A 12109-nucleotide genomic window follows, 5' to 3' on the forward strand; every position below is an offset into this window, starting at 1 on the left:
AATAAATTTAACTTTAAAATAAAGTACAAGTTCGAAGCGGCTGACTTTTGACAATTTTTTCTCCCTGGCGATGTTGCCTATTTTCTCCATATGCGGAATGCACGAATTTTTTTTACCATTTGGTCTTCCCACACATTCATCAATTTAAACCAAAATTTTAGACTTGACTTTTTTCTGTTTTAATTAAAATATTTATTGAAAACACTTTTACGTCTCATTAAATTACAAAATCATGCATTTTTACAATTAATTATTTAAACTAAAGATAAAAAAATGTTTTTAGTGACAAACATTAACGTCTCTGAAAATGTAGAATGTGTACATAATTTCATGAAAAATATTTTGTGACGTCTCTAGCTGAGTTACATACAAATTTATTATGAGTAGTAATAGAAAAAGCGATTTAGTATTAAACTTATGCCGAAAATGGCAAACGGCTTGCAATTTCTTATAAATACAATTTCCTCTTGGACTTTATTTCCCAAATAACCATATTTTGTGTTGTTGTTGTTGTTTCTTCTCAAATAAGTGCGCTGAAGTGCATGAATTTATGTAGGGGTATTTGTAAATTGTGACATTCGCTGATGCTGAAAATGTGGTCTACTAATGATGTTGCACAAGCCACGGCCAAAATGGTGTTAAAATTTGATAACAACGGATGAGCTGAATTTAGAGACTGCCGCAAAGGATGGCTAGCAAGTTGACATGCCAAACGTTGACTTGGTTGTTGTTGGTGCATTTGTGTGTGTTTGTAATGCGAAGCGACTCCGATAGCTTTTGATCTTTGCGCCTTTTCTTGCTGCTTGCCTCTTGCTACTTGCCTCCTCCCTCTTGCCGCTTGCTGTATCAGTTGCTTGTCTCCCTTATGCGTGTATGTATGTGCTTGTTATTGTTGTTTGCGCAACTTGTGCTGATTATTTGTTTAGCCATTTGAGGCATCTGCGGCTCGAATTTATCCGCTCCGTTGGACATGTCTCAGGCGCGCTGGAGCATTCAAAACTAATTGCCGCGCCACTTCAGTTCGCCAACCGCGCCACCTCTCACTTCCTTGGCGCTTCTATTGCATAGAAAAATTTATTTAGACACAATTTTCGCACAACCCGTAACTGATATTTCGCGTCAGCCCCACTTGAATGCTGCCTCACATTACCAACCTCGCTTGCGCTCTCAACCAACTCTGCAGCTTCTTGTTGTCATTATAATTTTTCGTTTTTTTTTTTGTTTTGATTTTGTGTAAATTTTTGCTGTTGTTTTATGTTTTCATCACCGCCTTTTTCTATTCTTACACTAATTTCATGCTACAAACATATTTGATTTCGTTGCATTTTAATTTGAAGCCACTGTCGTGGCTGTTTGCCATCTTCATCGTCGTCATAGCACCTCACCGCACACATCGCTGCTTTCCTCGCTTACTTCCTCTCCCCTTTGCTCCTTCTTCTGCTCCTCATTTTACTCTTTTCTGCGCGTTTGAATTGGAATTTCTAATTTCTAGCACGTTGAAAGTTCTTGCCTTGCAATGGCAGTGGCGGCACACCTTCGTTGGCCAGCTGAAGCATCAAGTGTCCAAGAGGACGCGTCGAATGGAAGGAAAAGAAAAAGAAGAAGAAAAAATGCGAATGAGCAAGAAATGAAATAAATTGAGACAAGCATGTAATATAATTAAGGTAGCACACAAAAGGTGGTGTGACACAACAGCAAAAACAATAACAAAAAATAACAAATAACGAGAGCTGGTAAAAGGATACAAATTAAGAAATATTTTGTTAGGTAGCCAACCCACCAGCTAGCCAGTCAAACTGACCAGCAGAAGAAGTTGGAAAAAAATGGTGGAATAACAATAAGGATACAACAGCAAGAAAGTGTTGGCAGGAATTACGGTTTAACAATGTAACCGGATGCGCCGAAAGCCAAACAAAAAACATAAACAATGGACCAACACAATAACAAACGCGACACAACACTGAGCTACATAGTTCGTACACTGTGGGGAAAAAATTAAAAAAATTAAATTACAAAAACACACATACATACATATAAATATATACAAAAAGGCACTGGCGTATGCGTAGACACATTAAGAGGGGGGCTCAATACATTGCAGGGGCTTTCTATTGCAGCAAGGGGGAATAAAATATTTTCTTGGAAGCAGCGGAATTATTTAACTTTACCCAAGTACGTAACCTTTCAAAATAAAAATTTATAAAATATATTTTGAGATGAGTATTTCTAAGGGAACTCTTAAAATTGTATGACGTTTAAGAGGGGAGCCTTCTTTAAAGGCTTCAAAAAATCGATTTTTTCGTGGATTTTTTTGGGAAGGAAAGAAATATTCGGTTTAAACGAAACTTTTTGGTTTTATGGTTATATGTTGCAACAGTCTTCTCAAATTTTTTCATTCAAATATAATGTCATATTATGCTTGGTACAAGCATTTTGTCGAGGCGCCTCGAGTGTGCATGTATCGTGCGGCGAGAAAGATGCAGGTCGCAATTTTCATCTGAAACCAAAAACCCAAAAAATTTTTATTTTGGTTTAGTATAGCTTCTAGTTAAACCAAGAAAATTAAACAAAAAGTGAGAAATTCAACAATTTTTTGCTAATTAAAAAGAAAATTATTTTTTTGGAAAAACAAATTCTCTTTAGATTGTTTAAAAAGCGAGTTAATCATAACTTTCTTAAGGTTTTTTAGGTTCAACTAGAAGATAATTTAATTCCAAAAACAATCAATGTAGTCCCGTTTCGATAGGATGTTTAACTTTTTCCCTATCTTTCCCGCCAATTAGGAAAAATCGCAAAAAAACTGAGAAATCGCACTTCGAGCGATCCGGTCGCTCGTCTACCTGCTCGACGCTTACTCACAATTTCTTCTGTAACTCCGAAAATATTTTGAAATTGGTTCTGAAATTTTGAGGAAACATTCTTGGATAGTTTGGAAAGACATTTAAGCAAAAAAAAAATCGATTTCTCTCTAAGCCTCTAAAGCAGGCTCCCTCCCCCCTTAAGCAAATAAAATAAGTGCTTGTTTGTTTTTTTTGTTTGTCGGGACAGACAAGCACGTACATCACTCAGACACAATTAAGTCATCGTACTGCACTTGGATTCCTTTTTAATTTTCTTTAAATCTACTCGAAGAAATCTGAGTAGATCTAGTGGTGCCAAGGAGCCAAGGTTATCGCTTCTTAACACATCAGTGCCAAAAATCTCAAGCCTGATTCGATCGAAGGCTGGGCAGGCGCACAGAAAGTGGTCCACCATCTCATCCTCCTCTCCACATGCTGAGCAGAATGCACCGTCTGAGATACCCATCTTCTCCGTGTGCTTTGCCCATAGAAAGTGGCCCATCATCAGTCCAACCAGCCTCCTACAGTCCCCTCTGCTTAGTGACAGGAGGAACTGCTCATTCGGGCGAACGTGACAGGTAACATCAGTTCTGTTCATCTGCAGCCTCTCTCAGCCTGCCAAGCTCGCTAACCCGTTTGCTAACCGTGGCTTTGATGGTGGCAGAAGGCAGTGGCAGAGATGGCTCCGGACCAACGAAGCAAAAAAGTGCTTACCTGTTGGTCATTGGTACTAAAATAGCCTTCAAAGTCGTGTATAGGGTGTTTTTTAGTTGCGCGAGAACTGAAAACATCGATGACTACTGGTTTAACGGTAGAGAATGGCAAATCGTGTTGAAATTTCTGTTCAATAAGGCTTGGCAAGGGAAGAGTGTGTACAATGTGAGACAGGGCGAGTCTATCCATGTATACACAGATGGCTCAAAGCCCGGGGGCAAGGTGAGCGGAGATGGGTACTCCCAACATCTGGGGATCTCCTTCAGTTTTCGGCTCCCCGACTACTGTAGTCTTTTCAGGCTGAACTGCTGGCAATAATGAAAGCCACGACACTGGTACAGTGTGATGCGATATCTGGAAATGATATCTACATTTTCACTAACAGCCAGGCGGCGATAAAATCCCTTCCAAAACAGTCGACAATCTCCAAGGTAGCCATGAAATGCCACACATCACTGAACGAGATGGCTGAGTCATTTCGCTTAAGGGTAATATGGGTTCCTAGTCACCGCAACATGAAGAGTAACTGCAGAGCCGATGAACAAGCGATACTCGGCACCAAATTGACCGATGAGTACATCAACAATGACAAAGGCATAGCCTTACAAACAGGTAAGCTGCTTATCTTGGAGGAAATTGTAAGAGCAACACATGAAAGATGGCATAATGAAACCACCTGCAAATTCGCCCGTAACTGTGGCCGACTCTCAATGCTAAACGCACGGAATCTCTGCTAAACCAAAATAAGCATAGTCTTACCACACTGATTTCAGTCATAACGCGGCACTACCTAGTAAGTAGGCACACCCAAGGATGGGTGTGCAAACACATGACTTCTGCAGAAGTTGTCTGATGAGGAGAAAGAAGAGACAATCTTGCACCCTCTGCTCCATTATCCTGCTCTATCCAGACGGAGATCTATCATTCTAGGCAGACAATTTTTTAATCGACTTGGAAGATTTCAGTTCTGCAGAAATTAGGGATAGTATAAAATTTTTGAAAAGCTTGCACTGGTTTTAGAAGAGATTGGGAAAAGCTCATCCCACGGTATCGCAATGGGCTATGAGCCTAAGGACAACCGCTTCAACCTAAACTAACCTAAGGCTTGGCAAGTCGTCGTGAAACGTTTAATTTCAGAATTTGTGCAATCGCACAGAAAAAATCTGTCGGCTGATTTTTAATGAATTAATTATTAGTAATTATTTGAGAGGTGTTACTTGGAAAATCTGCCCCATGCGACTTATCCGTATACCACTTCGATCAAAAAGTTACCGGAATATATTCAGAAAACTCAAAAACAAATTTATTCCTCAAAAGTGAGATTATCACTTCCAAAGTACTTCTTTTCAACTTCAACTGCAACACACTTATGCCAGCTCTCGCAAGGCCTGTGGATTTCAATTTTCAGTATAGCCATCAGAGCCGTTTTCGATTTTTCCATTACTTCTTTTCGGCCGCTTCGATAGTTAAGACTCGTTCCCCCTTAGAGGGTTTTTTACTCGATCAAACAGCATAAAATCGCAGGGAATCATATCAGAAGAATTAGAGGACTGTTGGATGGTATAAGTTTCGTTTCGTTCTTGGCCAAAAATTCACGGCTATTGATGGCATTAGGCGCAGCAGCGTTATCATGGTTATCACCAGTTCTTTTCCTTTCTTTTTTGGCGAACTGCTTCATGTAAGCGTCTTACAACGCCCAAATATAATATAACGATAGTCCTTAATAACTGTCTGACCTTCTGTCAAAAATTTGCGGTGTTCAATACCATTTCTTTATTCTTTATTCTTTCTTTATTGACTGACGTGGTTGTTTTGAGGTTGGCTCATTCAGATCTCCCCACTCACTCGCCAAATTTCTGGATTGTGTGTCATATTCATAAACCTACGTCTCGTCTCCAGTAATGATGCGATTGAGGAATTTTGAGTCGGTTCAGCCTTGGAAATCGTGTCTTTGGCAATACCAATGCGTTGCCTTTGATGCATGAAATTCAAGTCTGTTGAGACGTGCACGGCACAAGCCGAAATCATTACCTACTACTTCCTGAATGGATCCCTAAGCAATACTCAAGTCCTCAAGCCAGCTCTCTGATGGTTAATTTGCTGTTATTGGTCAACTTTTCTATCACTTTATTGATGTTTTCACCAGTTTTCGGTACCGACGGCCTGCCACCACGTCCGTCATCCTTGATGGACCCTCAGGCCACTCGTAGACGACTGTTTCCTTTAGAGTACCATTACCGAAACAGTTGCCTAATATTTTTTAGGTTTTTGAGTCATTGAATCCATTTTTAAGACAAAATTTAATACAATCTCGTTGTTGCAAAATCAAACCCATTTTTAAAACTGTAAAAATCGAAAACACTTGCAGTGGTATGGTAAATTTACGCGAGGCAGAGTAACTTTTACAAATGTCAAGCAACGGATATTAAATTTTGGTGGAATATTCGTCACAGATGTGGTAAGCTAGCAATAGAAAAAAAAGAAACAGAACTCAAATAGTTTGATTTAGAGCGTCACCTAGCAGTTGTTCCGGGAACTTTTTGATAAAGGTGGCATATTTGCTATTAGCCTCCCTAAGCTTTGGTTCTTTCTTCATTATTTTAACAAACGTTGCTACCCCCCTTGGACTGCCTTTGAGCACAACTCGAAAGGCAACCTGCAGTATTTCATAAAAAATATACGCCAATGCCAAGGGATAAGTGTTTTAGTTAAAAAAATACATCCGTTGTCGTAGTCAAATGCCACAGTCGCTCATTTTTTCTTTCCTGCTACTACCACTGCCACCTTTACTTTGTTCCGGCTTTGCAAGTGGCAAAAATGACAAAAATGGCGGCGGGCATTCCTTTTTAATTGTTTAATTAAAACGTCTTCTCCGTTTTTCATTTTAATTTTTTTCTTCCTAATTTTCTTGAATTTACTTTTTTTATATTTGTTTGCTTTTTCCTTTTTTACTATTTAACTGTATATTATTTTGTTGCTGTTGACTTCATAAAATGTTGTTTTCGTTAATTAATTGGTGTTAATTTATGTCATTTGTACATGAATTTGTATGCAAAGGATGAGTTAATGGAAGACGGCTGCTAGAATGGCTAATTGGGGGTCTTCAGTGCGCCAACTTTTTTCCAAAAAAAGGCACATCATTTGTCTAAAGCTTAAATTGCATATGTTGGTATGTTTCTGCAACAAAAAAGGGAAGGCTTTGTTCTAACTGATGATAAATTCTGGGTAAGTTTTGGTCAGCTTCGGTTTCCTGGGTAGCAAAAGGGTTTACTTTTTGCTTAATACACTTTCAACATCCTTAAATAACCCTGCAAAATGTTTAGAAATTTTTAATACATTTTAAACATTCAAAAGGCAAAGGCCATGCAAATTAGCACCAGCATACTCTTATAATCAAATGTCGTCATTGAAGGAGAGGATATTAAGCTTTTTGACTCCAAGTGAGAAACATATGGATCGTGGAGCAAACAAAGACATAGAAACCAAGAAAAAAGCGCTGGAGCTTCCGCCAGCATACGAAAAATATAAAACTCTACCAGCTTATCTGCGAAGATAAAGGTCAACATATGCAAGTCGAATGTCCTCACAATTATTTTATGTATGCGTTCGGGCCAACTAGCAAGTACAGAACTCAGACAACATTAAGTCCAGAATACTGCACTCGGATTCCGTTTTAATTTTCTCTAAATCTGCTCTACCTCCAAAGAAATCTGAGCAGATCTTGTGGTGCCTAGAAGCCAAGATGGCTCCTGATTTGATCGAAGGCTGGGCAGACGCACAGAAAGTGGTCCGCCATCTCATCCTCCTCTCCAACTTGCTGGGCAGAATGCCATGTCTAAGATGCCTACCTTTTTCATGTGCGTCGCCCATAGATAGTGGCCCGTCATCAGTCCAGTCAGCTGCCTGCAGTCCTTTCCTCTTAATGACAGAAGGATTTCCGGCAGTCGGTTGGACATGACAGGCAACATCAGTTTAGTCCATCTACAGCCTCTCTCAGCCTGCCAAGCTCGCTTGTGAGTTAGAGTAACCCGTTTGCTAATCGTGGCTTTGATGGCTGCAGAAAGGAGTGGTAGAACGGACTCCGAACCAAAGAAGTTGGCCTCAGAGCCCATCCTAGCTAAAGAGTCAGAGGTCTCGTTACCCACAATACTCACGTGTTTCAGAACCCATGTTAGCATCCGGCTATTATATCTACCAACATAGTTCAGCCTGAATTTACAGCACTCGAGAAAACAATGTTTGGCGGCTTCATTTTCAAAGTTTGACCACAATAGAGCCTCTGGCAGCACCACACTGTATCTCTTTTCAAGAACGACTTTTGATGGCACGGAGTCAAGGGACATAGAGAGAATCATTGGATCGAAGTCCATGCCTTCTCTGTTGTCCAACGCCGGACAGGGGTCATACCAGTTCCTATTGTGTTTCCTGCAGATGGCCTCTCCTTGAAAAAAGCATCAAGTGGTGGTAGACCAACCAGAACATCTAATGCCGGCCTGAAGTAGTCGGAAAAGTTCCGGTGCAACAGATGAACACAGTGCATTGTAGTCTTGATAAGGTCCTCCTGACGACCACGAGAAAGAGTCTGCTCATCCAGACCACTGATCCATAGGGCCTTGCTAGGAGAAAGACCCCACGTTTTTCCCAGAAAGCTCTCAGTGCTTTGAATGTCTTTGTTTCAACGTGTGACTTCCAAAGAAGTTTACTGTCGAGGATTACTACAAGATATTTGATTTCTTTGAATAACTGAATTGTGACTGTTTTTAGCTTAGGCAGAACGAGTTCATCAAGCTTCCTCCATCAATACCAGTTTTGGTGGGGTTTGCCGATAGCACATTAGCATAGCACCAAGTGTCAATATCCAGAGTTATCTGCACTTTTTTACAGATGTTCATAAGCAAGGGGCCCGTTAACAAGCAGGCAATGTCGTCCGCATATACTTGTGTTTAGACTCCAGCATCGTTTAAGGTGTTGAGTAGAGGATCGATCACCATGCACCAGAGTAATGGAGACAGCACACCACTTTGGGGACAGCCTCTATTAATCCCGGATGACACCAGCAGATCCTCCTCCGCCCGCACCGTGACGATTCTTTGGGCAACCATTGAACGAATCCAATTCACTAGCGCCCGATCTACACCATGTCTGCTGGCAGAGCTGCACATACTGTCGAAAGTGCTATTATCAAAAGCCCCTCTATATCCAAAAAGATGTCCACAGCGTAGTCCCTTCTGTCGATGGCCTGCTCTATCCAAGCAACAAGGTTTTGCAGTGCCGACTCGCAGGATTTTCCGCTTTGATAGGCATGCTGAAATGGAGAGAGTGGGTGAACCTTCAGCGACTTCTGACGCATATGCAACTCCACTAGCCGTTCGAGGCTTTTCAGCATGAAAAAGGTCAGCCTGATAGGCCTACAAATTTTGGGGCTGGTGTAGTTATCTCTCCCACGCTCAGGGGAGCCTTACATACAAGCTACGAAATTTGGTAGTCCACCCCTATAAGTAGCACGTCGTTAAACCAATGCTGCAACATCGAACCAATCAGGACAATCGAAGAAAGACGGGGCTTGAGCAGGCATTGGAAAACTCCGGGGGAAGACAGCCGAAATAATTAGAAGACGCCTCAAAATCCTTTGCTTGCTTAGAAATCGTGATTATCAAATTAATTAATATAAAATATACGGTTTTTAATTTTTCGACGTCAAATATCAAACCCCTAATAGCACCTGTAAAAAATTGTGTCCGAAAAAAGTGATATGCTATTTAAATAGATGGAATAAGCGGACCACGGCGATATTTTCCTTTTTTTTTTGTTATTTACACACATACATTTTTAATAATTTCTTTACCTAAGACCTCCATATCTCGAAATTTGAGGCTTATTTCGAAAATGGGAGAAATAACATTTTTACTTAAGACTCAAATATTTTAAAACACATTGATTTTGTCCATTAACCAAATGTACGCGAAGCGTTTTAAGGCGGTATTTTTATGTACGCATTCGAAAAGGCCGAAATTATCTTACGCCGCGGCTGAAAAAGTGATTAATAGATCAAAAAAAATGTTGTTGTGGTGTGGAATCAGCGGTATAAGGTGTACAAAAATGTTGATGACTTTGCCGAGCGCGGCTTGAAGCGAGTAATGACAAAAAAGCAGGATAAAGTGATCGTCCAACTTTTTAGACGGGACCTTTCTTTGTGACTACGCCAAGCAGGACCAGTTCTTGCTAAATAGGGAATAGATGTGAATATCAACACCATCGAACGTCGACTGAAGGAGGCGAACATATCCTACCGTCCCACTTCGTCAAAACCACTGCTCTCAGAAAAACACATTGAGAAACAACGAAACAAGGAAATGGCATCATAGTAATGGACTGGCCTTCCCAGTCCACAGACGCCAAACCTCATTGAAAATATGTAGGGAACTATGAAAACGCATCTTGTCGGAAAGATAGTCCACGATTTAAGGCAACTCGTGCGCCAAGTTCGCAACATCTGGTACTCTTTGTCGACGAGCTACGCAGAAAAGCTTCAAAGCATGAAGAGAAGTTGTCAAGCTATACTCGACAACGATTGAGACTACACGGCTCATTAAGTAATAGCGGCTCGTAGTTTTGTACATACTTTTATGTAAAAAAATATGTAAATATATATTTTTTATTCTTCATGAATAATCGCGGCTCCTTCTTTCAAATTTGTATCCAGCAAAAAATTCTATATACAAATGAAGTATTAAATGCCATTGTTATGGGGATTTTTTACCTTGAATAATTACTTAATTTATAACCAAACTTGTGAATTTTGTATATTTCAAAAACAGAAAAAAATTAATTTTATTTTTGTTATTTTTAACACGTATGAACAAACTACCACCACATAAATTATGCCAAAGTGTCAATAAAATAGCAGACAAGTACTCAGTATTTTCGCCAAATTGTGCCAACAGTCAATATTAAGTGAATTTCCATTCAGCGACTCGCGGCAGCTGCGGCAAAACTCGCTCAAATTCCGAGTTTCCAAAATTGAATGTGGCAGAATAAAAATGGAAACGTGTTGCATGCATTCATATTTTAATGCCAATCAAATTACGATCAAATACCACACAAACACAAGTAACTGCAGCAACTCCAAAACACACAGATATGAAGAAGAATAATAAAAAATGCTGAAATGCAAAATAAATACAATACCAAAATTATAGGTAAGTAGGTTTAGAGATGAAACTCAAAATACTGCGCTGGCACACTTGCACGTAGACACAAACACATACAGGGTGGTCTGAACAAAAGCTGTTTTGAGAATTCTAGATTTTTGACACTGTAAGAAATTAAGGCACAAATTTTTAGATTTCATGTATGTAAGTCTGACTTTTTACTAGTTAATAAAATTGCTAGAAGTCTAAAAAATGCTTCAAAGGGATCGCTGTTTGCTTTAATAACAAGAGCCGGCCATTGTGCTATAGGAGCATTTGTGGCATCCAAAGCTATAAAAGACGCTGCTGTAATAAGTGTTTGCCTGAGAATCTTCGAATTGCAGTGGCGATTATTGAAGAATACACTGACCGTGGATCAATCGTCAGCCGAAATAAGAACTGGAATATTTCTCCCGAAGCACACTTGAGTGATTTTAGCTTTATGTGCCGATGCAGTTGAAAGTTCCAGTATTCTCTATTCGATATGCTCCCTATCAAATTCTCTTCTTGTTACACTTGTGCTTCAGTTTTTATAATTTTTTCGCAAAAAATGCAAAGAAGGGAATTTTTTATGGTATCCCAACATTATTATTTTTTTTTTTTTTAAATAAATAGCAAAAATTAATAGTTTTTCGGGGGATTTTCTAAACTACTTTTTTTTTTTAAATTTAAGTCAGTTTTTCAAAATAGTAATTGCATATGAACGTTTAGACGCAACGTTTCGTTCGCCGTTTGTGGTTACTTTTCTCATCCTTTAGATAGCCCTTGAAATCCGCTCACGAAGAACCGCTCGTCTGTTAGAGTGATCCAAATATAAATCGATCACATTTTTTTTATATTTTTTTTTTAAGATTTTAAGAGTGAAACTGTTGGCCAGCCAAAGCCGTCGATTGAAAGAAATGATAGTCAGTTGCAGCAATATCGAAAGAGTGCGACCGGTATTTACACCTTTTGTGACATGAGTCTGTATTTTTCATGCTTTCTCCTTTGATGTTGTGCCGCTCTTCCTTCACAAGTACTTAGTCACCAAAGGTAGACAAATCCGATTCAGTATGGCGATCAACCAGAATTCAATCACCGTAATGATGGCTGGGTTAATATGAAGAATAATTTTGCTATAAATATGCGAGTAAGCACCCTGTGGAGAAAAATACGAGTTGTGAACTGGTAGTATTCTGGTGCAGACATAATTTCAGCTTCTATATTTCTTCATGTTACGAGGGGTGCCTTTTATATTTCGGGATTTGGCAACCCTGGTGTTGCAATCTGGCAACTGACAGCTGTATCGCAAAGTTTGACATTTTTGGCTTTTACGTACTCAGAAGGTTTCGAAATACCAGCGTTATTTGTGTTGTTTACAGTAAC

The 12109-nt window shown here is 39.6% G+C and overlaps 1 protein-coding gene across 1 annotated transcript in view; it reads right to left on the reverse strand.

The window, feature by feature from the left end:
- Positions 1-288: 288 nt before the first annotated feature.
- LOC129238139 (protein obstructor-E-like) overlaps positions 289-12109 on the reverse strand; it is a 63431-nt gene continuing 51610 nt past the window's right edge. The window contains exon 5 of the mRNA XM_054873175.1: positions 289-1547. Coding sequence (XP_054729150.1) covers positions 1482-1547 — 66 coding nt within the window. The 3' untranslated portion in view covers positions 289-1481. The remainder of the gene's footprint in view (positions 1548-12109) is intronic.

The sequence above is a fragment of the Anastrepha obliqua genome, chromosome 2 (assembly GCF_027943255.1).
Source record: "Anastrepha obliqua isolate idAnaObli1 chromosome 2, idAnaObli1_1.0, whole genome shotgun sequence".
In the NCBI taxonomy this organism is placed as follows: Eukaryota; Metazoa; Arthropoda; class Insecta; order Diptera; family Tephritidae; genus Anastrepha; species Anastrepha obliqua.